Source organism: Aythya marila (assembly GCF_965140915.1).
Source record: "Aythya marila genome assembly, chromosome: 12".
Classification (NCBI taxonomy): Eukaryota; Metazoa; Chordata; class Aves; order Anseriformes; family Anatidae; genus Aythya; species Aythya marila.
In genome coordinates, this window is record NC_139053.1 from 6002288 (window position 1) to 6030140 (window position 27853).

At 37.9% G+C, this 27853-nt stretch overlaps 1 protein-coding gene across 4 annotated transcripts in view; it reads left to right on the plus strand.

Moving 5' to 3' along the window:
- Positions 1–27853, plus strand: part of FTO (FTO alpha-ketoglutarate dependent dioxygenase) — a gene marked incomplete at its 5' end in the record, with an annotated part of 243767 nt that overhangs the window by 59344 nt on the left and 156570 nt on the right. For all 4 annotated transcript variants that reach the window (XM_082770101.1, XM_082770100.1, XM_082770099.1 and 1 more), the window contains 3 exons: positions 5256–5335; positions 7121–7264; positions 14055–14174. In XM_082770101.1, the coding sequence (XP_082626227.1) occupies positions 5256–5335; positions 7121–7264; positions 14055–14174 (344 nt within the window). The remainder of the gene's footprint in view (positions 1–5255; positions 5336–7120; positions 7265–14054; positions 14175–27853) is intronic.

The following is a 27853-nucleotide window of genomic DNA, read 5'->3' on the forward strand; positions in this document are numbered from 1 at the left end:
ATTAAACTATTTCTAGATATTTAATCTGCTTCTATTTCCACAAACTAACTTTTGAACCCTTTTTGCTCTCTAGCATCTTGAATGTGTTGTAGTTTTTTAACTCCATGTTTTTCTTGAGTCCACATTTAATCCAAATGCTATATTCCTTGATTAATAAGACTTCGAACCCCAGAAACTTACTTGTTGTTACCAAACTTTGATCACAAAGTTGGGCAAATTTCAGACATCTTTATTTACTTGGGTCTTTTAATTCACGTGGTGTTTTGTTTGTGCACACTTTTCTTGTTTAAAAACTAAAAATAATTTTTTAATCAGGGCCAGATCATCTCTCTAGCTTTCTGATATGAAAGCTGTACAAGACACACTCCATTGACCTGTAATTTCTTGGGGAAGGAGACATAACCTTCCTCGTGCTTTCAGCTGCCATTCTCACAGTAAAATTAGTTTGACTTGATTTTCTGTTGTTGAAGCATTACTCGGAGATGGGTGAAAGAAGAGCTGGTTTCTATCACCTCCTGTCAATCTCTATAACCATCGCATTATGTTGGAGTGTACCACATGATTTGTGAAGCATATGCAGTTCTGCATGTATTAAAACCATTTAAATAATTAATGTTCCTTGTAAAACGGTCAGATAAGTTTGATAAAATGGCACACATGTAACCTTCCCCTCCTGGTAGTTACTGCTATTCTTAAGCATTTTAGCATAGACGTGCAAGCCCTCAGCCAACCTTCAGCGATGTTGTATGTAGGTAGGCATAAATGCAATTGAACAGAATTGGAAATAAAATAAAAATATTGTAGTGCTTTTGGAAATCGGACTGTAATATGGTTTAAAGTCTGTTTATGGTCATTAAAATAAATTGCACAAGCCCTTTTTACTTGTAGGTATTTGGTATGTAGAATATCAAAGCTTTTGCCAGTGCTGTAAGCCCCATTGTACATTTTACCTGCTTCAATACAAGTTAACTGTCTAAATATAAAGTTCAGGAAGAACGCTTCTAAGAAGATAGAAAAGACAACATAACCCCATGTTGCTAGTCCTGGAGCATTTTTGGAAATTGTGGTTTGTCTTCCTGGGAAGTACTTCACCTGGAAGTAACCACAATTGTAGCCTTTAGTCCATTCTTGCTTCAGTAAGGATTAGGGAAGGATTAACTTCCTTTCTTTCTACCTTGCATTTGTTACATCTTAACACAGTGATGTGGTATATAGTCATTGTTTCTTGGACTACATTGGCTCATCACCACACTGATGCTCTTCCAGTTCAGTAGAATTAGTTGAGTACGCATACATCTGTGCTATGTCCATAGATACAGAGAATTTATGTCCATACATAATGCATATATCCAGTAATCAGCTCTTTTGACAGAGGTTCTACAAGCAGAGGGCTCTGTTCATATTGCCTGCAGATTACTGAACTACGATTCTGATTTGGAAAAGGAACCCACCACGTCTATCACGAGGCAGCAGAAGAAAAATTAAAACATTGTGGTGTTTGACTGGATCATCATGCTGGATGACAGTGTACTGGTGTAGCGTGTCGCTGTTATGCAACAGGAGATTAATAGCAACTTCTTAACCTGAAAAATCATAGTGAAAACACTGTCTTACGAACTTGAAACCTAGAAAGCTTTAAGAAAGAAAAAGCCTAGAAAACCTAAAAAACCCTGTCTGAGGGAAACTTTGGCTGAGCAGAAAGCATACCAGGAGATGTGGATGGGGCAGGGGCTGAGAAGAGCATGGTCAGGAGGACTGGCAGTAGCTTCAAGCAGTGGAGGGGACCATGCTGAGCTTCTGGCGTAGCGAGGGGTGTCTTTGTGAAAAGAACAGGAGGGCAGAAGGCAGTACAGGGGAAGGACAAAGATCTATGGCATGAGCTTGCCCCCACAATCTAAAATGGGACCTGCAGCACCCAAATTCCAAAATGTGTCTGCTGTTTCTAAACAGAAAATCACCAGGCCTCTTGTCTGATAGGGGGACCCACTCAAAGAAAAATAGTCTGCATCTGATGGAAGAGGGATGGTCAGGTGTTAAAACATCACTGTTACTTTCAGGAGCCTTCAGGCTACTTCTCACATAGAATTTCTATGCAAACTTTAGCAAGTCCTTTATCCTCACCTGCCCTTTCTGTGCCAGTTACCAACTTCATAGAAGTCTTGCACGGGTAAATATATTCAAACCCCAAGTATTTTAGATAATATTTTTTTCTGCAGATGCGAATAATAAGGATTTGTAATAAATAAAAATTCAGTTTTCTTTGTTTTGCACAAGGTGTGTTACCTGAAATTTCTGTCGCTGGTGATTCTGTGAAAAGGAATTGTGTGCATTTGCAAGTAATCAGATCATCTGCTGAACGGTCTTACAGCTTCTTAGTACTTCATCTGTAAAGGCAAAATCCTTTTGCTTATGACCTCCAAATTATTTAACCAGACTTCAGGTTGATAACTTTGTTTTTTTTTTTAAGGTAGCTTTGGCCACCTGTGCACAATCATATATGTGATTAATTTCTTTTAATAAATCTTGCCCAGACCGGGCTCAGCTAGTAGTCCTATAATGGGATCTGGCCCTAGAGTGGCAGATGATTCATTGGGAAGTGGCAGGCAGAAAGTACTACAAAAAAAGAACAAAATCCATTTAAAATAAATACAAGTTTTGCCTTGTACATGTATGCTGGAAGTCATTGCTCTGTTTCTTAAATACTCCAACTCAGACAGAAAACTGAAGTTATTTTTTCTGGCGCTTGAACGCCAAGTTTGTTACCAAGTTCTGTTCCCTTGAATGCCAACAAGGCTTTTAGAATATTATCAGCAGGTTGGGGAAAGTGAAGTAGACGTTATACTGGCTGAAGTGCAAGTACTGACCCATGTTAGCCTAGTGACTAGTGGCACCATGGCATCCTGTTGGTGCAGGTAATAGCAATGGGTGCATTGCCTCTGCTTTGATTTAGAAAATTCTCTTTGGTCATCACAGCACTTGAGCATGTTAGAATGATTGTCTTCTACAATTACTATTTTAGAGTTGGGTAATTCGCGATGTTTTAAAATTTGTAAACATCTGAAAAGCCTGTGATACACTTTAGAACAACTGTGCTGATGACAGCATTTTCCATAGATGCGGGAAAGTTTTGGCAGGAAAGCAGTCATTTTAGCAGAAAACTGTAGTCCAGATTTAAAAATATTGTTGTAATAGTCCTAAAAATGGTTGAAGGAGAAGGGATTGTGTTGATAGTTCTTGAAACTCTACCAAATACATTGTTGGTGTTGATCGTGATTTCAAATTAAAAAGTCACTTCTTGTGTGCTACGTACAGTTCATAGAAGTTCTGTTTTTCTGACAAGTATTGAAATGAGATCTCCATGTCTCCACCTGAATTTGTAGCAGGTAAGAGCCCAGTGTTTTAAGGCACAACAATGCCGTGCTGGCTCTTATTCAGGACCACAAATTCAGGAGAACTGTATGACAAATAAGTTGCCTGCATGAAGTTTTTCAGAGCAGGACCTAAATGTATGGAACTGGCGAGGCTGCATTTTGTTTTTTCTGAGCCTCACCAGTCAGCACCTCATCATGTAAAACTCACGTTAGCTCCGTGTGCTGTATTTTACTTAAAACTGTGAGGGAGTTGTGCTACTTCTGACATGGGTGTCCAAGGAAACAGTTTTGGTTTGGCTCTCAAATCTGAATAAAAGTTTTTGCTGCTGAACAGGCAATGGCCAGTATAACAAGAAGTGCTTTTTCTACTCAATTCATATATTTAAAATAAATAAATAAATAAAAAGGTACATCTTTACCGTAATTGGTTAAGATCTAGGACATTTATTTTTTCAAATATCCTTTGAGACGCATAGGCTGTGAAACTTCAACTATTTTTGTGCAATTAGTCTTAAATGAATTATAAGCTTTTAAATTAAAATGGCAGGCTTGTTTTTAAAAGTCATAATCGATTAGGGACAACTGGAAGCAATTTTTTTTTTTTGGGGGGGGGGCTCTACAGTGAAAGATTTGCCAAGGGTTTGAATGAAGGCGCAAATCAAAACATAACATTTTTGATGCTATTTGATACATAAAACACACCAAAATGAATGGGCACTGAATGAAGTGGTGGAAGTGTTTAAGTTAATTTTATGTCATAGTTCTTTTTGAAAGTGATAGCGATATTTAAATGTTGCCCTGTCTGGAGATAATACTGTTCTGTGGCCTTTGCAAAATTTGGCTCTATGTAATTTCAGTCTTAAATGCCTACGTAAGAAATTGCTCTTTCCTATTTGGCTTTTGGTGGGTTTTTGCTTGTTTTGGAGTCCTTTTCAAGCTTTTCAATTTCACATATCTGCAGACGTCATGTGAAAAGAAAATATGCCTCCCATCTAAATGTTCTTAGTGGCAATTCAGTCATTGTTCGTAACGCTTGTGTGCCTGTTCTTCATATAAACTTCTCGGGTGTTTTTTTCCAAAGTGATGTTATCTGCTGCCTTGGGTGTGCACTTTGTTAATAATTGCTTATAACATTCATAGAAAGAAGACGTTGTTCTTACAACTGGGGTGAATTGAGTCATTCTTCTGAATTCTTTAGGCTTTTATCATTTTGAATTTTCAGGCTTGTTAGAAGGTAAAGAAAAAGTTTCAGAGCATATCGGTTTTCAGTAATAAAGAGAATATCATTAAGCCTTACACACTGTTCTTTTCAGTCTGGTGGACTGTCATTATGGTCAGAAGAGCCTTTTCAAAAATGAGCAGGAATTCAGGGGTCAGGTTTCAGGTATGCAAATATTGATGTTTTAAAGAGAAGTTATATTTGTATGATGGAAGGATGAAGCTTGTTAACTTCTCATCATGCTGTATTAAAATGGCCAAAGCTAAACTCCCTGAAAGAGTAAATACTGATGAGGGTATAGACTCCAAGTTAACTAGGATCCTGCAGCTTTCTATTCTAGTTCTTTTCTGATAATGTCTGTATTTGGCTTTGCTTGCCAACTCTTTAGGTCATCTAGTTTTCTATATGGTTTTACTTAGTTTCTGCTAACTTATGTAAGAACAACCCCGAAATTACCTTACAGCACATCTTGACATATTTTCCTGAATGTCTCGTTGAGTTTGAGAGGACAGCATAATTTTCACACTAAAATCGTTTGAATTTAAAGTGCTTTGTGAACAGTATTCAGTGTAACACAGAATGTTGCTACTAAATGTAATCTCAGCTTTTCCAGAGGAATATATAAATTTTTTTGCCTTACTTAAGGTTTCCTAATTTTTCTCTAGATGATCTCAATATGACACATCAGCACTGTGTTCTGGCTGGCTTTTCACCTCGATTCAGCTCCACTCACAGAGTGGCAGACGTAAGTATAAATGCAGGTAATTCTTTAGTCGTTTGTAAAGCTAATATTCTGATACCGTAAATGTAGCATCATGTTGTCTTACCCAAAACTGTTTTGCAAACTGTGTTTGCAGTTACGCTCATGTGTCAGGCTATTTGTTTACTATTGGACTGATATATGGTTGCTTCTACATCAGTAATTTCCCTGAACTCACAGTCACACGTTTAAGATACAGTTTAGGAATATGCTCTACCACAGCACATGAATTGCTGAAGTGTAGGGACAGCTGCATTTTTAATTGAAATTATTTTTTTAATTATTTTTTATTTTTGATATGTTCATCTCCCGGTCCTAGATGAAAAGGCAGTATTAATGATGAGAGAAAAATACTCAAAGCACATGTCAGAAGTGCTCACTGGCTAAAACAGCCTTTAGGAGGTCAGAAAAACTGAGTCATGAGTATGCTTTAAATGGGATCCTTCTGTGCATCCAAGGACGGAAGAACTAGAAAACTGATACAGAGCTCCTTCACTGAGTCATTCTGGGATAACCAGACTTCAGCCTGACACACTCAAGTGTTAAAATGCTTTTATTTACTCGACTTCTATTCTTTATTCTTGTCCATGGCTTTAGTATTAGTTTTATGTAGTATTTGAATGGGAAAGCATATAGGAACATAAAATAGACTGTAGCATAAGAAGATATTTAAAAAAAATTATGGCTTTCTTTTTTCAGCAAGGCAAAAAGTACCACTACTGAAGCAAGAGAAATACTTGTAAATTCATACTTTTTTTTTTTCCTGTCCTACTAGTTGGTGCAATAACGGAAATGAAGCGATAGCACCAAACATGGACACAGACATACACTGTAGTTGTAGTAAAAAAAAAATAATAAAAAAAATCCATTATTTGCCAAACAAAACTATACTCTGCTCACTCGAACTAGACTTTGGCATAAAGCAATATTACACTGTGCATTTTAAAAAACAGTGGTTCTGTGTTTTACCTCTTTTACTTTAAGAGTCCTCTGACCTACTGCTCCTGTCTCTGTGTTACTCTTGCAGGAAAATACACATTTATTTTCACTGTGAAAAACTTCTCTATTAAGTGATTATGCTTTGTTTTGGTAAACTGTTGTGACCTCAACCTGTATAGTATGGAAATATTTGTTTAAAAAGCATATGAGACCGGTGAGGTCCATATTGAAGATGATTCCCGGGAATCTAACTGAAGGTACAGATAATTAATTGAAAATAATAAGAAGATGTAGTTATCTTACTTTTTTTTTTCAAATATATATATATATTTATTTTACGTGTTTCCTTGTGATTTTTGAAAGAAACTTTGAAAACAAAACAAAAGCAACAGAAGTGCAGATCTGGTTTGTTCATATTATCTACACCTTCTAAGCAATCAGCACTCCTGAGTGGATATGGGATTCCATTTGAGTGTTACTGGGAGCCTATAAAACTATGCGTATAAAGCTGATTATTAAATATCCTCAAAAACTGCCAGAAAGCAATGGAAAGTATGGCTGTAATTGTAATGTAAATTTAAAAGTAATCCCGTTCTTTCTCCTTTCAAATTGTGGTTTACTATTTTGTGTTGGTGGATTAGACTTTTGCATCATCTACACAAACAGCTACATAAACCAGAAGACATTAAGATTTTGTGTAAAAGATCATAAAATAAAGTTACAGAAATACATCCTTTCTGCTCCTTTGATTATTTCAGAAGCAAGTGGTGTATTTGAGAAATATGTATGCTTTGATGTGACTAAGTATTCGTTTTTATTATATCTTTATAGTGTTCAAGAGGAACATTGGAATACATATTTGGACAATGTGAACTGGCGCTCCAGAATTTACAAACTGACTCTAATTCAGGGGCTTTATCTTTGAAATCACTGGAAACTGCAGTTGTAAAGCAAGTGGAAGAAATACATAATGAGGTGAGATCATCTGCACTGAAAATGCTGCAGCTGGATTCTGACAGGTGCAGTCTGGTGGCGTGTGTTGAGCAGCTCACAAGGCATTGCACTGTATAAGTTCATTATCTGTTTTTTATTCCCTATTTACTTGTTTACAGTGATAGGGATAAACTTAGATCTGATCATTGCATTCCCATGAAGTTTTCATTTTTTCTTTCCCAAGATCCCTCTGCTGGGAGAGGCAGAGTAGTTTCAGTAACATCGGTTTCATTGTGCCAAATCACAGGGTGGCGGACAAACCAAACTACTCTAGTCCTTCTGAAACAAGAGGGGCGAAAATGGAAGGAAAGCACACACAAAGTTTTTCAGTTGTTTGTCAGGTGTTAAGATAGTTGCCAGTCTTTTTCCAGAATGCCAGGTGTGAGACAATTGTGAATATGTTCTTAAAAGCATATTCTGAAGAAAATGTAGTGCAAATAATCGTGAAACACATACTTCATTCGGCAGATTGTTCTGCACTATAAAATATGCAGTTGTAACAATGCACTTCCATAGAATTTCACTGAAGCTGGCACAGTGCTTTGTGGTTTGACATAGAGATCTGGAGTTTTAGGAAACACAGATTTAAAAATGTCTGTTTTGGGCTATTGTGGAAATGGTAATTTTTTTTGTGGTATAACAATAAGCAGCATCTTGAAGAATGTAACTTTGCTTTTACTGTTAGTGGATAGTCAAGGAAATGATACAGTGGAATGGGTGGTCTTACAGTGGTGACATTTCCAAAAATGGTTAGTTAATTGCTTTTTTATTTTTATTTTTTATAAGAGTTAAAGAAAATGCAAGTCAAGGCTGTGTATTAGGAGTATAAAGTGACATTGTTTAGCTGCTCTGGAAAGTTGCCTTCCTACCTGAAAAAAAAAGCTTTCAGCTGTTCCTAACAAAAGTGATGATTACCATCTCTCTGTAAAAACAACTATAGTAAGCAGCTAATACAAATTTCTGAACCATGTTTTGCTTAAATATCAGTCACAACATTTGTATACTCACACATTTTGAAGGAACTAATCTGTATTGCTACTAAGATAAGTACAATCAGCATTATATTGGAACATCTGTAGTACCAAACTAATTCACACTCATATTAGAATTTTTCTAAGTGTTTTAAATTGCTATCTGCTGAGGAATATAATATTGTGTGTTGCTAGAAAACTTCATAGAACACATTTTTATTTGTATTGTGCTCAAAGTTAGTAAAAATTAGTATAGCGATGGCAAAAGCTTTACCCCTTGACTTCCAGCAAAACAGCTCCTAGAGCAATTTAAAGAAGTCGGATGCATGCAGGGCTTTACAAAACATTAATCAGGCTCAGTCCATAAAACTATACACATATGTGGTTTGCACAGCTAGGGCCACATGCACAGCTGGTGTAAATTTGCACGGGTCCTTCAACATCAAAGACCTGTGCCATTTACATCAGGTGAGAGACTAGCCCCTGGTGTTTGCAGTCACCTGAATAATTTTGCTATGTGACATACAGGGATGTTTCCTGTTACGCATATGGGATATACTGTAACAGAAATCATTGTTTAACTTGTACATATTGTGCACTTAGTCTTAGTAGACACATTGAATCTATATTTCATTTGAAAAGAGAATACCCAGTCACCTCCTCACTTAAAAGATAAATTCCGTATGTTCAAGTGCTATTTAAATTTCCCTTTTTTAGTGCACAAGTAGACAAAGTTACCATTTGTTTACCACTGTGGTAAATACACATTTCTTTTTCAAACATCACTGAAGTGTAAAAACACATAGATCTGTGAGGCTGATGCAGGTTATTGTTGTTGTTATTGTTTTGCCTGTGAAAGCTTCCCGCTTTCTTTTACTCACTCTACGATAAATCTTCATATTTTCAGGCACATAATACGGGTTCTAGATTTCAAATTTTCTCAGGCATATGAAGAACAAGAACATGTTTTCTTTCTTTAAAGAATTAAACTGTTCAAGTACTGATGAAAATAAGTGTTCCATTCAATAACTGTGGTCAGGATTCCATCTCTTTTTTTTTTTTTTTTTCTCTCCTTTGTTATTATTTTAAATAAGATGAACTGTCACCCAATTTTGCCTGTGTATTTCTGTTTTGGTATACAGCTTATATACCTCTGGACCAGAGATTATGGGCTTGAAATTGAGCATTTCTATCAGAAGAGGAGGTGGTATGGTTGTATTCCACTTCCAAAAGTCATATTTTTTTTTATCTCTCTTTGCATGTTTTAGCTCAGATAACTAAATGCATCCTCAGTAGCTGCTTCATCTTCCTGAAATGCTATGGGTGTTCTTCCCCTTTTGCTGACACCTCCAAAGTAGCATCAGAGATCATTAACTGGAGCAGAACCATCACAGTGCCATCATCTGATCCACAGATCAGATTGAGTGCAGATTCACAGTCTGTGCTGAAATTAACTGCTCTGCCAAATGAGGTCTGGATGAGTTATCTGTGTCTCCTTGAGGGAAAAAGCCTAAGAGCAAGTCTGAAAGAATGAGGTATGATTCTGTGCCTTCACTTTTGTATTCCTGGGCAGGAAAATTGACTTGCTGTGTTGATTAAGTGGTTTAGAACTGAAGACCTGTAGCATTGGTAGAGACTTTCTCCACTTTTGTCGTGGGCAGAGAAATCCATAAAAGAATTTGGTGAGCATCTGGGGGCTCTCTTTTCCAATTGCTAGCTTTCCCAGAGTTCATTTGTCGGAGACCTCTCTTGGATGGCATGACAGAGGCCTTCCCATGGAAGAAGCAAGATTTTAGTGAGGAGGTTTTCAGCATCACTTCGACTTAACCTTGTTGTGGTCTCCCTCATTAAAACAGCCTTCAGAGTAATATCTGAATTCAGGTACATAATTCATCACGTACCTGAATTATGAGATACATGCTGTTTGTTAGATGTGCAAGTCATTTCACCCCAGTACGTACTTTGTAGTTACAAGCTTCAGGCTTGAAGTCTGAACACTGTTTCAGTGGCAGGGTATCCTAGGAGCACTGTGGCAAGGTGAACAGAAGTGATGTCCTGGACAGCTGTGAAGTACAGCGTCCTAACAACAATGCTCACATGGTGTTAGATTAAATGAAATTTTCCCTTTAAGCAATCAGATTGCTGTTTGGCCAGAATCATTCCTCCTGAAATAAATGACCTTGTATAGCTCATTGTATGTGAACCTCTGCCCCTGCTGAGTCACACTTCGCTTTCCAAAATTTATACAGCTACTGGCTAGGCCTCAAGCAGACCTGCAGGGACCTGGGAAAGCCCACTGGCAAACAAACATTTTTAAAATAATAGAACACTGCTGACTAGATGATGTAAATGCTTGCATGCATAAAAATAAATCTACAGAGAAGACGGCCTATTCTTTGGGTGTCCGAGAACAGTTGTTTACCTTGCTCAGAGGAGTGCAAGATCTGACAGGAGTTCCCCTACGTGAGGAAGCTCCGAGGCCTCCTTATTCGCCACCACCAAATGAACAGTCACAAGTTCTCTGTGAAGTAAAGCTTCAGAGCAACTTCCTTAGGATCTGGGGTTTGTGTTTAAAATGTAGCAGGCTTCAAAGTAAAGTTTGAAAAAGTAGGATTTTGTTCTTATTAGGGTTTTGGCTCAGCGCTAACAAATCCTGATGACTACAATTAAAATTTGAGACTGAATTGGTTGCTCTGTTGCTTGTGAAGTAGTCACTCTTGCCTACAGCGAATCTATTTTTATGGTAACAGCAGTTAAATTTATAATGATTTAACATTTCTACGTCTACAGGGATGCAGAAAAGCCGAGGCTAGCTAAGTTGAAGGTGGTAGGTGTGGAAGGTATGTGGTGGTAGGTGCTGAGGTCAGGGCTGAGGAAGGGTGGTGGTGTCTGCGGCCCAAGGAAGGCTGACGTGTGAAGGCACATCACAGTGAGCTGACAGCATGGTTGGTGGCTGGCTAGGACAGAAGAGCAAAAATATAGATCACCTACATCTGTGGCATTTAATAACCAATACTTTTAAATAATTGACCGAGGAGCACTGCGTCACAAAATGTCAAATGCTGCTGTTGGCCTTTTACTACCCGGTATTGACTATAACCTAAAATTGGCTTTTAATCATTGCTAAAGGACAACTTGAAAAAAAAATAATCTGTTGAGGTTAGACATATAAGGCCTGATTCTGAACTTTCTTGCACAGATGTAAGTCACAAATGTAAAATGACTCAGGAGACAGAAGTTTTCTTAAAATGTGCAGTGTGTGTATTTTATTTACGTGTTAATATGTTTAGGGTTTGTCCTGTTCAGTCATGTAAACTACTTGCTGATCTGAACTCAAGTTAGCTCTAATATATGGGAGTCACCAAACTAAAACTCTTTGACAAAATCCGTGTCAAGAACAGTTGACCTGAGACTCCTGTCATGGAAGATGAATGTCGTGTATCTTGAGTCCCAGTAAGGCTAGAATTGAGCTTTTCTCTCTTCCGCGTGTACTGTTGTGGTTTTTTTCCTGGTATAGCTCTAATTCGTGTAAGGAGATGGAAGGAGGCAAACCAATAGGGGATGCCTTCTTCCTGCAGGAGAAGATTAGTGACTAGAGTTCAATGAAAGAATTTAAAAATTAATGTTAATTTAGTGTTCATGTTAATTTTAAAATATCAAACAGCGTAATTGGAATATCTGGAGATTTTTTAACAGAAGTATTTGTGCTTACTAGTGTCTAAAGCAAGGATAGTGACAGAGAAATTGTCAACCATGCATCAAGATGACTTGTTTTCAGAATCAACCCTTACCTGGCCAGAGGTACCAATTCAGAGCAGTCCTTTGTCAAGGCGCTTGATGGCTGAGTTTGTGGGTGAAATGCTATTTTTTCCCTTCTTCTATTAACTCAGTTTAGAGCTAAACTTACGCATTGTCAGATGAATATGGACCTGATTTTGAGAGCCCTGACTGAATTTTTACCTATACTGTTGTCGCTAACATTGAACAGCCACACGTTGCCATTTAGTACCCTGACCTCTGATGAGATCAGTTACAATCCTTCAGAAAATTAACTGTCCTACTGCTAACCCTTATCTCTTGTGTACGCTGAAAGGGATCAAGATATGTTTAAAATTTGGCCAGGATTACAGACTTGACTTAGACTGAAATTATGTAGATTAATGTAACAAATCAGTATGATTAGTTAAAAATCAGACTGACTGAAATAGATTGTTATCATGATGAATGATATTGTAACTTTCATTTTAATTTTTTTAAAAATAATTTTTTATTAGTTAATGACCTCATGTGATCTATTTCCTGAAACATATTTGTAAGATATTAAGTGTTATCATCCTTTCATTGGAAGAGACCAGAAAATAGAAAGAAGAAAAAAGCAGCGAGTACTCCAAACTCTAGTTGAACTGTTGATGTGCTCAGCCATCCTCAAATGGTGCATAACGATTTTTAGGGAAGCAGAACTTGATACTTCATACCTTGTTTATACAGCAGAAGAAGCAAACTCTGCTAGGGAGGATGTATGTCACTGAACTTGTGTGCTAAGAAACCACTATACTTGCAGTAATTTTTTGAAAATATCTTTAAGATTTATGTCTGCCAATTAATTTTGTTGTTATATTTTACTAAGAGTTGATCTAATGTTCTTTTTATACATTTCACATTTAAGTATCTTTTACTGCAGTCGTTAATGTGTATTGACCAAACATTTAATGTTAGCTGAAACGCTTTCAGATTTCCATAGCCTTGCAGGAAAGAAAGAGTTAGATGACAGCTTTGGGCAGTTTTCTTTATTCTTTCACCTTGGCAGGTTCTCTTTATTTCCAACATCAGTGTCAAGTAGGGATAAACAAAATCTTTGAGGTAGCAAATAATGATTAAAGTAGCTTTGAACTTGGTGTGAAACGTAACTACCGCAACAAAAATAAATACATAATTCTAAAGACCAGAACCATGGATTGCCATTAAAGAAAAAGGCTCAGCAGGAATTAGGATAAATGAAATTATTTTGCTTAATGAATATTTGATGAGTTATATATATTTATCGTATATTAAAAGCTAATATTTCTCATGTGTTTAAACCTGAAGGGCCACCCATATATGATTTGGAAAAAAAACAACACCCCAAACTAGCAAAGTACTACAGTATTTTCTGCTTCATATTCTAAATAAAAGTATAACAGTGTTCCTGATTAAATTTTTATTGCTTCGTTGGGATAATGTTTTCTTTGTTAAGCACAGTTGCCACACAAGCCTAGTGCTAGAAAAACAATTGGGACATGTTACTACTGACACCCTGAAAAGCCAAAACTTGCTTTTTAGCCTTACTTTCCCCGCAGAACCCCACATACATATCATTGGCAAGTTTTTGCTTTAAGTGCAGTTCCAGTAGAGGGAGCACGAGCCTGGCCACAGCTGAGCACTGAGACTCAGTTAATCCTAAAGTTTTTGGTAGTTTGTTTGGTAACTAGATTATTTGGTTAACTATGAGAAACGATTATGTCATTATAAAGCTATGTGCTTGTTCCATAGCAATTGGCTAGGCTGTGTTCTAGCACAGTTTATTTACTGAAAGTTTCTTCCATCCTTCATATGACTAAATAAAAATAACAATGGGGTGTAAAGGTATGTTTAGAAATAAATACTCTAGTAACTTTCTCCTTTGCTGGGGCTGTTTAGGTATATCTGGATTCATGTACTACCCCATTCCTGCCCAGATAATAATAATAATAATAATAATAATAATAATAAAAACAGATAATAAAAACAGATGATTCATGCAACCATGTGTTTTTCTCTTGCAGGTTGAATTTGAGTGGCTCAGGCAGTTTTGGTTTCAAGGCAAGCGGTATTTGAAGTGCACTGATTGGTGGCTTAAGCCAATGGCTAAATTGGAAGAATATTGGAGAAAAATGGAGACTATGGTAAGTACTGGTTTTATAGTCTGAAGCTTTTAGAGCTTAATTCTGAGAGCACTAACAGTTAGGTTTTTAACTGTTCTGTAGCAGCAGAATTTTTGCTTTATTCAGAACATCTGAAAAATAGAATCAGTATAATCCTGCAACCTCTTTGCTACTGGGGGAGAGAAATAAAAGAAATATGAGCAAAATGAGAACCAAAAACCAAGAGGAGATTTCAGTTGTTTCCTGACTTTACTTGTTTTTAAAGTTTGACAATGCCAGAAGGTGACAGGCAGATATTGCATCACACATTAGTACCTGAAACTGTGCAATGCCACCTGGTCATGAAACAGCAAGATAGACGGTGCACCCTTTGCCATCACAACAATTGTGAATGTATCTGGCTGAAGGTGAAAGTAAAACCCGATGAGCTGAAGGTACAGCTGGCTGTTGGTAGTGCACATGCACAATTACATGATGGCTACAACTAGCTAGAGGTGATTAGTTTCTTGAATCCTTACAGTTGTGGTAATTGCTCTATATTTGAAAGTATATCTGTGCCTTCCTTGATAGTGAGAGTGACTCAGTGACCACTGTTAGCCCACTTGCTGTTGCTGTCCAAGTAGAGACTCAGCTTGAGGGACTTTGCTAAGTGCATGACACACTTGCCAGCATGCCTGCTTCTAGGTCTGCATGCAGGAGGAACTACATCAGAAATGTGTCGTGCTGGTATCCTTCCATTTCCATCAGAAACTGCCATTGCTGCTTACAGCGTAAGCTTCAACTCGTCCGTACATGTCTTGGAAAAGTTTGTAATGTGGCTGAGCACACTGAATATAATTTGTATTAGAGGTGTTTTTGAAATCCCAGAGGTATGACGACACAATATTCTGTTACTGAGTTTTGGGGGAAATCTTGTTGTTCTCTAACCTGTTCACAAGAATTTGGAAGCTTTTCTGGCAACAGCTGGATTCAGGCCTGGAAAATGAGTGAGGAAAAGTGGAATTTTTATATGTGAAATCAGTTGCTGCAAGGAATCGGTGAACGTTAGACTTTCTTCCAAAAAAAGGGAAAAAGATTTATGATCTGTTTATTTTTGTTTTTGCCTCATTTTTTGTGTTCTCATGTGCTGAAACTCAACTAATCTTGAATGACCTTTATCATTTAAAAAAAATGATTTGGTTTGTTTTTCTTTCAAATGACAACTTACCCTCTTGTAACAGAGGCTTAGATGAAGTAGAGACAAGAATGTTTGATTGTTATTTTATATCCATTGTGTGTTGAGAACATGGAAAAACAGCAAACTCAGGAATTCTCAAGGGTTAGGTTTTCTGCAATTGGTGTGACATTGCCATGTGTCTCTAATTAGAAACATGGTGGCGTCAGTGTATCTCCTTTCAACAGGCCTCACAATGATATTTATCAGCAAACTGACGGTCGGGCCAAGACAGAAGCTGCTTCTAATTTAAATTTTAAAATTTGCTTTAAAGTTTTATGACTTATAATGCATTAATCACAATTAATTTCAGCTATTGAAGGAGACAGAAGAGAATGTTAATTGGGAATGTCTGTATTGTTGAGTCTCTTAGGTAAATGAGCTGCTTACTGTATTTTGGACTTGGAGGTGGGGTGGGATTTTTGGGTTTCAACCTACGTTTTGTCCTTAGTTTCACAAAGGGACAGTAGGGGGCAATGTTGAGCTGCAGTTTTAATGCAAGAGCGAGCACCGACTTAATAAAAATACATAGAAATGTAGCATTAACATCAAGAATTATCCCTGTTGCTTCAAGTTAGCTGTAATCTCTAAGATTCCATAACACAGGAAATCAATTGTGGGTTAACAAATTCAACAGCAATTTAACATAAAAAGTGCAGTGTTTTGGTGCATGCTTAGCTTCCACAGCATTAAGTTAAATCAAAAAGGTATTTCTGAAGGTACCCAGTAGTCTACAGTCAGTGTTTTTCCTCCAAATTTATAACTTTAACTGCATGATTCTTTAAAAAGCAAAAATAATAAAATAAAAACTTCACCTATATAATGTGGAAAAATGGTTAAATTATAAATGCCTTAGTGGTTGTTGATCTTGTCTCAGTAGAGTATTAGTGCTTAAAAGGAACTGTTTTGTAAAGGAAAATAATGTATTTTTTCCTACACTTGTGTGTGAGCTGAACAACTCTTGACTTAAATTTTATGTGTGTGTTTAGAGTGATACAAAAGTCAGTCTGGGGTTCGATGTGTGCCTTTTTTTTTTTTTTCCTTTGTTTAGCAATAGAGTTTTAAAGAAGAAAAAAAAAAAAAAACATTTTCCAAAATTTCTGCTTCTGTTAATTGTAATTGTTCCAATATCGCAGCAAAGTATGATACCTCAGGAAGTTAAGCCCAGGGTCTTCAAACCTTCAGGCTCTATTTAATATTTTTGTACTTTGTGGCAAGCACACAGTCTTATAATAATGTTTAGTCCTGGCATTTCTTTCCCTGTGGATAGTTTTACTTAGAGCTTGCTCTTGTGATGTAAATGTTAAACCTTTCATTTGAATGACATTCTGATAAAACATCACATTTCCCACAATATTACCTCATGAATTTATGAACCACTAAATCTAAAGCAGTTTAACCAATCTTCTTCTCTTTTCCCCCCCTCCCTTGGAAATACGAAGGCTATTCAAATCCTTGAGTTTTTTTTTAAAAGTCATCCAAGATTAACACGTTATCATGTGCAACATCAGGATAAATGCTTGCTGAATTCAAAGGGAGAGTTACCATTTGAAAAAAAGACTGTACAAGCTTTGCTTTCTGGGTAAAGAGAAGTCTGAAAAGCTGAAATCTCATGTGATATGAGGAAGTCTTGCTGAAGCTGTTCTGAGATTCAGTGGAGAGACAATTTGTCTCTCAGGGTCTGATATCATGCAAACCTTGCAATCTGACATTTATTTTAGCTATGAAAATGTTTTAACGCCATGCCAAATCAGTAAGAGCTGTAGAAGTCCTACAGTCTTTTTTTGTTTATTTTGTTTTAGGTTGATTCACATTTGAAAAAGTAAAATGTAAATCTCTGGAATGAAAAGTAAACATATATGATTGTACTCAAATGCCAAATCTTTAAAGATTTTTTTTTTTTTACATATCCAGTGTTCCTTTTTTTTTTAAAAAAAAAAAAAAAAAGATGCTCCTGGTAGTGCTATATGGTATGAATTGTATTTCCTGCTTTGACAGTCCATTTAGCAATGTAGCAATGTATTTATATGGCAGTTGGCCTTAATAACCTCTATTGACTTTGGTGGGTAAGAGCCAAGACTGGGATTATTAAAATGTATCAGTTTCATTGCAGTATAAAATCACAACATATATAATTATGTTAGGTAGGCTAGGCTCCATTTAATCCTACCTATTTATGCAGGAATTTGGCAAGATGATGAAAATTGTAGTTCTAAAACATAAAGAAAAATGAGTGATTTAGTGTATTTAGCAGCATAACCGTTTGCCTACTCTAAAGGATTTATTTAAAGGAACGAAACATAGATCTTAAAAACCTTTTTAATGGTATAAGTGAAATACAAAAGTGATTGTTAAACCTTTTGTTTCACTTTTTGGAATCCTAAATTATAGCTAATGATACTGATATGCAGCATACCTTTTAATTTCCAAATGCAATCTATAAACATCAGCATGTGCTTTCTGTGTAGTTACAATGAGCAAAGTGGCATTCAACAAACTGATGTCTCTGCACAACTGTTTCATCTTGATTTGTACATTAAAAAACAAAAAACAAAAAACATTAACTCATCATATTATTTTTTATAGTTATTCTCTATGGTACATTTTTATCAGTTTATACAACTGAATTGAAATCAGAGAGTGAAGATATTTCCAAGTAAAATTATTTTTCTTTCCTTTTTGAGGTCTGTTTCATTATTTGGTTCTCTTGCTGCGTATGAAGTATGCCATAGTTTCTGCTGTAAGCCACTATTGTCAGGGGCTTAGAGCCTGACAGTTAGAATTGAGTCTGGGCTGAAACTTGAGCTATGAAATCTCAGCCCAGGGCCATAATATATTTCTTTTTCTTTTTCTTTTTTCTTTCTTTTTTCTTTTTTTTTTTTTTCTTTTTTTCTTTTTTTCTTTTTTTTTTTTTTTTCCAAATTAAAACAAGCGTTTAAATATGTGTTTAAATCAGGGTATTTTGGTTCCAGAATAACCACCATAAGCTGTAAGACAAAATATGCTTTTAAAAGGAATCTTGCTGGCTTTTTGTAGACTTTGGCACTTCAAACAGCTCGCTAATTCTCTGCGGGTGGAGGGCATGAAAAGGTTTGGGGTTCACAAACAAGCTGGGTGGCTGGTAGCATTTACAGAAAATGCAACTTATATTTGTATTAGTGTCATCTTGGCAGCCAAAATTCAAGAAATTCTGAGGTATAATTTTAATTTCTTTTTTTAGCTTCCTCCCTGTGCTTTGGGATATTGCAGTGTCACACTCTTTTCTTGGAGGGCCGTGCGGTGATGGGTGATCGTATTTGCCTAATGAGCTGTGAAATGTCGGCACAACATGGCAGCTCAAAGACCTAAATTTTAGCCATATCTCTGGTCTTTTGGGGCTCTTCTTATCTGTTTAGGCCAGACCCTTTAAATAAATGTGTTTTTGGCAGGTTATATTTTATGTACACCAGGAGTCAGATATTCCTGGAAATGTATCTTTTATCTCAACAACGAGAGGAAAACCCTGATCCTGGGGAGTTTGTTCTTTTTAAAAAATATTTTTTGACACTGATTTCATTGACCCCAATATTTTTAGCCATCAGAAATGGGAGAAAGGATACTGCGTGGCATACAGCAGAATCACTGACAATCTTTTTTTTTTTTTTTAAAGTTGTATTGCACATCTTTCAGAAAAAAAAATATTTACAATTCTGAGGGAATTCAGACTTAAGCTTCCAAAACAAAGTGTGTGCTGAAAGCACAAAGGACTGTGTTTATGATTCTCTTTGAAGTGTTTTTGCAACAGGATAAGGAAAATTTTAGAAACTGTCTGATAGTGTTCAGGGTAAATACTTAAACCCCTTTAGAGAATTTCACACACAGATACTGTGCAGCAGAAAAAAGGATACTTATGTTTCCTAAAGCTGCTACAGCCTACAGCTTTGTACTTAAAGACAGAGGTGTTGAATAGAATTCTACTGAGGATACATCCAGTGACAATATCTACAGGAACATCAGAGCAAACCAGTGGATAGCACTTTCTATTTTTAACCCTTCTGTGAGCTGCTTGAGATCTAAGCTGAGTTGATATGAAGCACTATAACATTTCTATTATAAACTGGAATTGCTAAGAGGGCAGCCTTCCAGCTCGCACAGCATCCTGCGAAAATGACTCTGAAAACATCTCAGGTTGTAACGCCGAGTGGCATGAGCCAGGGAAAGTTTCAGGCAGGCTACCTCGATGTATGTGCCACGGGGAGGCAAGGTGGGTTTCTGACAGCACAGGCAGGAGGGCCGTGGGTGGCTGGCCCAGCTGTGGGGCTGCTGGGGGGTGCTGCTGTGCTGCCTGGTTGGTGCCGGAGGTGCGCACGCTGCCCCGCTGTGTCCCCGTCTAGGTGTGTTCACACCTGGGTTGGGAGGTTGTTTGTCCGTGTTCTCGTGCACACTGCTGTTCTTTGGTGAGCCTGTTGTGAATGACTAAATTCTATTGTCTTGCGCTAAACCCTTCCTGTAGCAAAGCTTCTTTCTGTCTTCACTGTGGTTGTGTACAATCAGACCTATATGGTTGTGCGTCATGTTGTACATGCAAATACGTGTAGGTATGATGAGCTCTGTGTTAGCATTTAAAAACGTAAGTGCATGCAACGCAATCAGCAGAAATCAAAGCCATGCATATAGGTTATGTCCCAGTTTTGTGTTTGAGCTGTATAAAAGGATCTGTCTGAGCTGAGCCCAGTGACAAGCAGGGTTCTGCATCACGTAGGAGTGGTCTCCGACTGGATAGCTCGCCAGAGCTGGTCCAAGGAACACGTGTCTGTACATGCTTGTGCACATAAACACATGCACAGGTGTGTGGTTTCTAATCGGTGATGATCTAACTCCTTCATGTAACTCCTGGATCATCTGAATTTTCATTTAGAACAAAGTGGCTTATAGGGGATAGCACCAGGGGCAATAGCTTGCAGTTCTCAGCAGCAGGAACAGCAGAGGAAGAGTTCAGAGCATAAGACTACACTTGGAAGTGCTGCAAGTCACCCGGCGTGTGTTGCAGAGAGAAAAGCCCAGATCATAGATCCTGCTGCATCCCTGTGAATACGTGTCAGTGCTGGAAGGATTTGTTTAGAACCTGATGCTGCCCTTTTATTGGTAGTGGGAACTGGGATGATTTAAGCGAAAGTGAAGTCAGTATGATGGGGCCAAGTCAATTATATTAAAAAATTGTGCTGTTTTCACCATTTTTCCTCAGAACCTTGGATGAACATGTACTGGAATAACAAAGGATCTTTTTGTCAACAGTTTGCTTATTTATTTATAAGGCTTATTGTGTGCAGTGGAAACCAATTAGCAGTAATATTGTGTTCTGCTATTGTTTTACTTGTCCAGCTATTCATTGCAATGCCTTTTATGGTTTTTGAAAGTCATTTCCTAGTACAAAACCTCAATAAAAGACAGTGTTTGCACATGGAGAATAACAGTTTTTGGAAATGCAAAATACTCTGTATTTTTGAAATGCCTGTATATCTGTAAGTCATATAAAATTAATTATCAACTGTATTGAAAATGATTTCTAGTTCTCACTGAGGCCATCATAGAAGTGATCAGATGCAAATTTGTACGTTTGTGTCTATAAGTTCTGTGTGTTTTTGAACATATCACATAGGTAGGAAGGAAGGTTTGGGTTGGTGTTGAAACTAAATTGCATTGGTTTGGCAGGAATAATTTTAATGTGATCCTTATAGACTAGGGAAAATTATTTCTAATGAAAGTGAAAGCAAATGGCAGTATGACCAAAATGTCACCATCTATGTTACTGGGAGTTTTTGAGTACAGTGAACATTTCAAAACGTGGCCTTATTGCTGTCATATTTAGTGACTGAGTCCATTTTATAAAATGGAATACAGCTGTTATACTTTTCACATGGCTGTTCTGTGTGAAGGAGGTAGTATTTTCCAAGAAGTTGCCATTGCTGCGCTGATACCTTTTCTTTCTTATCTGATCATCAGTGCCTCTAATTCCTAACGATCATGGGTAAAAAGTGGTTTTGCAATGTAGTTTTAAAGTTACATCATTTTTATCAAAATTACAGCTCTTATTTTATGTATAAAGAAATAAACTTGGCTTCGATATAGGCCATGGAAAGCATTATGGTCTGTTGGATTAGGTGCTAATTCTTTCACTGACCTGTTTAACTTGTGCAAGTAACTTAAGTATGGTTTTCAAAATCAGCATGGAGATCAAAACGTTGAGGTCTTACTTTGGTTTTAGGTGGCAGGAATTTTGTGATCTTAAGTTCCTCCTCAACTAAAGGAGGTTGTGATTTTTTCATTATAACTGAAAGAGTTGCTGTGTCCCAGGGAGAGAATGTTGTGCAGTTGGAGGAACCCCACAAATTTCTGCCTTCCCCCTGCCATGACTGGAAGCTGTCTAACTAGGGCAGCATGTAAAGTATTTTGTTTTTATTTTCAGGTGGACAAGTTCTGTCCACAGAAGTATGATCGCTGGAGCTTACTTTGTTCTGGCTTACCCTGATTGCCTCCAATTGTAGCTCTCAGCAGTTTTGGGGTAAACCCTTCCTTGTACTTTTCATTTCTTACTACACATACAATCATAGAACGGCTTGGGAGGGACCTTAGAGACCAACTGGTTCCAACCCCCTGCCGTGGGCAGGGATGCCACCCACTTCGCCAGGTTGCCCAGGGCCTCATCCAACCTGGTCTTGAACACTTCCAGGGATAGCACATAATTCTGCTCAATAATCCTGAAGCTGTACACATAAAAAATGTTTACTATTCAGCAGCTGGAAAATAATTACTGGCTTTTGTCAAATGTCCCTAGTCACCATCAAGTTTTGGAAGATCTTCTTGGTCTGCTAGCGAATCTGAACTCTATATAATTCTCACAGGTCTGCTCAAGATGAACCTGTCTGGATGTTTACCATGCTGGATTTTGGAAAGTGCACTAATCATGTCTGGATCAGTTCATATTGTCTATCTGCCTAGGGATTGATGTGTAATAAACTGTTTATTTGATATATATGTGTATATATATGTATGTGTATGTACTCTACTAATTATGTTTTAGCTCAGTCTCCAAGCTTTTTTGCTACATGCTAATGGATTAAAGCCTCAAAGGATTTGTTAGCTAGCTAGAAGCCCAGTTGTTTGACAAGGATGTGGTGGGACTCGGTGTGGAACTGGAAGGTGTTTTCCTGTAACTCAGACCTATGGCAGAGTAAACTTACTCGTTGTCCTCCTCGACTACTTGTTCTCATATTCTGTCCAATTTCCTGCTTCCATTTCATGAAATATGAGTTCCTGTGCTGAAATTATTTGCAACCTCAGAACTCACTACTCTTCTCAAAACTAATGGTTGGTTATATTTCTGGTGGAGGATTTGGATAGAAATTAAGATTAGCCTGTACAAACCAATTTATGCTGATGCTGTCTGGTGCCAAAGTACACAGAGGTCGTACTTCCCATAATTCCTTAATGCGCACCAGAAGTTGAAAATCTTTCAGCAGCTAAGCTTTATATTTCTATTTTCTCTTCTGTTTTGGGAAGGATGAGAGTACTGCGATACTACATGTGCAGTGGGTAATATATCTATTCCCAGAGAAGCAGGGATGAAGTGACATGAAATTCTGTGTTGCGTTTCTGTCGATGCTCAACGCGAAGGCCAATAGAGGTCCTGGCTCTGTTAGTCTGAAATGTTACGATGCTTTTGGAAGGAATAAAAAAATTAAAAGCCTTCTCATGTAGGTGGTGTCTTTGACAGTGCAACCTCAAGTCTGACTGACTTTGTCTCTCAGTGACATTATGCAATGACAGTTTTATATTCAAGGTTTTTTGGACCATTATTTCATTACTGATCTTAGCTTTCATGGAAGACATAGGTGGTGTGCGTGTTCATAAAACATGCATGTGGTCATGGTCAGTTCCAGCAGTGGTCATTTCACGGAGGAATTGCGAGTTTACAGTGCCAGACCTTAGGAAGTGTGGGGGCGGGGATGATGGCCAAGACATCAGACACATCAGTCCTGAAAACTCATAAGATTGACAAAAATATTGAACAAAACACTGCTGTTAAAAAAACACTATACGGGACTGACTTCTCAATTCTTTTCTTTGCTTTTCATCTGCTAGATTTTCTTGTTGAATGTAAAATGCTGTAATTGAATCATAGCATTAGCTGGCTTTTTCCAACCAAACAGCCGATTTAGGCTCTTTACTGCTAGTTTCAAAAGTCACAGAGAGAGAGCATGCGAAGACAAAAATTGAGCACATAGATGTATAATCCCGAAGGAATAAACTGACTTGTACTAGACAAGCTGAAAGCTGATTAAAATATTTCTCATCCTTTGGGTATGCAACAGCTTTTGATGATGGAGAGTGTATTAATATTCAGCTTCGTTGCTTGTCGACACTTCAGACAGGTCCCAGGAAAGTCTCTGAAACGGACCAGGTTTTCTCACCCTGCCAGAAATCTTTCTGAGACACAGAGCAGCACCCTTATACCAGCAACAGCCAAGATAAGCATAATGCTAGTTAGCTATGTCTTTATTTTAGACATTGCTTTTAGACATTTTGAAAGGGTTGAAAATTTTAAAGAATTCTTTTCATGATATAAACTCATTTAGATACAATAAAGGAGAGAGATTAATCTTAATTGTTTAAAAACAAGGCTGCTATAATCTATTCAATTTTAAATCCATTTGTCAGAGTTCTTTGTAAACATACAAAAATCTCAATACTAATATAGGAGACTGAGGACTTTGGAGAGTGTTCCTGCTGCCATTATTTTACAACAGCCAAGTCTGAGGTGTTGGGTAATGTTCTCTTCCTTCCTTCATTCCCTTGTAATGCAATACCTACCTTCCAGACAAGAATGGGATGTAAACAGCTGCTTTATCTGCTGATACTTCTCCTATTATTTTGTTGGCATGCTGACATATGGGGTGTTTGCCTTTTTTTTTTTTCCCCTTCCACAGTGACTAAATACATACAGTATCTCTAGAAAACATGTCATACACTCTGTGAGGTGCCTGTGAGGATGGCTCCAGGGCTAAATACTTCCTGTAATGGGTGAAAGAGCATGGCTTAATCAGCTTAGTTAACTTAATTAAGCTGTGCTTTTTCTTGTGGAGCAGCCTTTAAGTATATTTCAGTTGAAAACTGTTTCATAGTTGTGAAATGATGCAAGGCTGGAGAAATCTGGTGGGGTTTTAGAGTGGGTTTGAAAAAGGTGAAACTTCCTAGTTGTTCTGTAATGTCAAGAAGCGAATCCAAGGAGCGTGTCTTTTCTACTGAAGATCTAAAGGAGAAATTGTAATGCAGTTTAGTCTGGAAAGGCTTCTCATACTGAAAAAGTTTACTCCCCCCTATCCAGTTAACATTTGTATACATGAAAAGAGCTGTCCATGTTCATCCCAACTCACTTTGCCTGCTTGCAGATGTGTCACCAGATGCTGTAACCCTTCCTTCTTCACCATTCTTTGGAAGAAGGTGCCTGGTGTGGTGTGATTGTGAGGATGGCTATGGATCTCCTCTCCTGTGGTCTTTGGGTCTCGGCAGAAAACAGGTTTACAATTTAGTGATTTGAGCTGAGTTGTTCTTGCTGTTCTTCGTGAGGAGGAAGCCACCTGCCTGGGGGGTTAGGGAAGGTGGTGGCGGTCCTATTAACAGGAATATAGCACTAAAGGCAATATAAGTGAGAACTCCTGGGACAGCAATATCAAAGGGCTGTAGTAGTTGGAAGACGAAGCTGGAGGCATAGGTGGAATGGACGTCTGGGTACAGTGGGAATAGAAAATGGGCTTGTCAGGAAAAGCTTTAGAGATGGAACAAAAGTTTAAAAAAAGGGAAGCAGTGTCTCAGGCAAAACAGAGTGGTGTGGTTTGGGAGAAATGGGGCAGGGGAAGTCTTGTAATAGGGGAAGTGCTTGTGGAGCTGAACAGGGAGCTTGAGCAATTCAAAACTTTGAAAAGATTGGCGAATCCATAAACACATGGAGATGCACACACACAGAAGGAAGGAGGTTTATTTGTTTAAGAAGTGTGCTGTTCTCCACAATTCTTGAAGTTACAGAACTTTACTGAACTGATACAAGTTAGTTTCTCATCTTAGTACCTCCCACTGCTTGTGCATAATTCTCTGGTAGACTTCAGTGTTTCTTGATTATATGGGGTGTTATAATTTCCTGATGACTGGTTATGTTATTTATAATGCAGAGGGTGTTAATCCTTTGGTGATTAACACTCTATTTGAATTACCAGAGGTCAAAGGTGCATTCTTTTATTTGGGCTTTTTGCAGGGTTTCTGCCTTTGATATTTTTTCTCCTAAAGGGTTTGTGTTTTCTATTTTTATCTGAAAGCTACTTTGAGATAATTCAAGGTGGCGGGGAACAGTGGAGCATCCTTCTTCCTTTGGGGCCCAAGTCTGTTCAAGCTGAAGTCATTAGAAGGTAAAATCTCTTTGCAATGAATAGGTCCTCCAAGAGTCTCATTCTTCTCCATTTTGGAGAGCTGATTTATTACATAAAAGGCTTTATTTAATACACACATGCACATATATGTTGATATACCCACAAGTCAGTGTGTGTGTATATGTATGTATATATATGTGAGGATATACACGTGCTTATGCATATACACACTCCTTATGTATAAATATGTATGGCTGATGTTTCAGGTGGTTTGGAGATACTGTGTATGTTTTTGTCCCACTGTCAACTGATCTCCCAGTTACTGACTTTTCAGAATTAAACAGCTAATTTAGGGGCCAGAACTCTTCAAAGCTTGCGGCTGGGCAGAAGTTGCCCTTATCCAAATATTTCTAGCCTTGCTCTAAAAGCTCTGGTCTTTCTTGTGTTCTGCTGAGCTGTGCTGCTTCCAGGGCTGAAGCTGGTAAGTGGGAAGCAGTGAGGGCTTTTTGTTGGTTTTGTTTGCACACAGTCCTGGGCTTGTGTAAACATGAAAGCAGCTCCAAGATAACTCACTTTTTTACAGGGGTTTTGAGTTGTTGTCTCCAACTTCAAAGACTTTCCAGTGATGTACAGCAATTATCAGGGTTGACCGAAGTATGCTGTGCCGCTGGCTTTACTCATTATTATGAATATGTCCATAGCATATTCCTCCACTGCGGATGCTGAGGTAGACGTTCCACCTGGAGGTTTCTTCGTGCTGTGGGAGTTACATCTAATGCCAATTGGAAGAGTATGAGGATTTAGGAAAACCTTCAAAAGTTCCTTCCTTGGTACTTTTCTACTCTAAAACCTTTCTGCTAGTGCCTGGAGCTGCTAGAAGTCAGTTACAGGAATGCTGTGTTGATAACTGCTAACTCTGAAACAACTAGGACTTGAATATAGTATACAAACAAAGGAGTCAGTCCAAGAGCAAGGAGGGAAACGATGATGTTAGGAAGCCAAGAATGAAAGGAGAGCGGATCACCCGGTGGGGTCTGTATTTCAAGCTGCAAACTTCAGTGTATGTTCGCAGCTCAGATGATGCTAATCTTGGAAATGGTAAGGGGATCTGATAGGCTGCCTCTGCATTTTCCAATACAGGCATAACTGATCTTGACTTGGTGTTTTAAGAAAACTCAGCATCAGACTAGGCTGATCAAGTGTTAACAACGTATATTTTGCAGAGCTGGAACCTAGGTTCACTCGTGTCTAAAAGCGCTGTTTTAGCTCAGTTGCCAGCTATAGCCTTAATGCCCGAACTGCTGGATGAAGTCATTCAGTCTGTCAGAAAGGTGAAACAGATTATAACAGTCTGTTTAATCTATGTACCAAAATTGTGAGTGTTCAATATTGCTCTACAACAAAAAGGATGGCTATTAGGCACGTGGAAGCGCAGAGGCAAGGTGCTCCTGTCCAGCCATTCATTTGATGATTTTGTTTTACTGTCGGTGTTAGCTTTCTCTCTGCTTTTCTCTCTGGTGTTTTGCTCAGAGCTTGGTGAGGTGCTAAGATTAGTGCTGCTTTGCTTTTGTCAAAATGTTTCATGTTTGCTGTGACAGATAGGTGAAAATGTAGTATTTGTTCTGCTCCAGAATGCAAAGAATAGGGCTCAGACACTGAGGACAATTAGTCCTATGTTGTGGGATGAAAAGCAGACATGCAGAAATTTTAGGGGGACTTTTTTCCTGTACATGCTCCAGGGAGAACTTTGCATATAGCACTGTGGCTTCCTACATGACTTTTCTGTTTAAGATTTTTTAAGTGCTGTCTGCCATTCAATTGCTGGCCTGTGGTTAGCTTTATTTCTCTTGTACAAATACAAAGCACTACGCTGGCCTCATTCCTTTTTTTTTTTTTTTTTCCCATTTGTTCCTTTAGTGTTTCACTCGCATTTCAGTAGTTGCATTTTAGCTTAGAAATGTTTTTTCTCTACTTCTGCAGAGAGAGTAGTCTGGTACTACAAAATGTTTGGAAAGCATAAGGACTTGAAGGAGGGTTCAGTGGGAGGCAGAAGTCAAGTCTGAAGTGGTTTTGGGACCTGAGCAAGA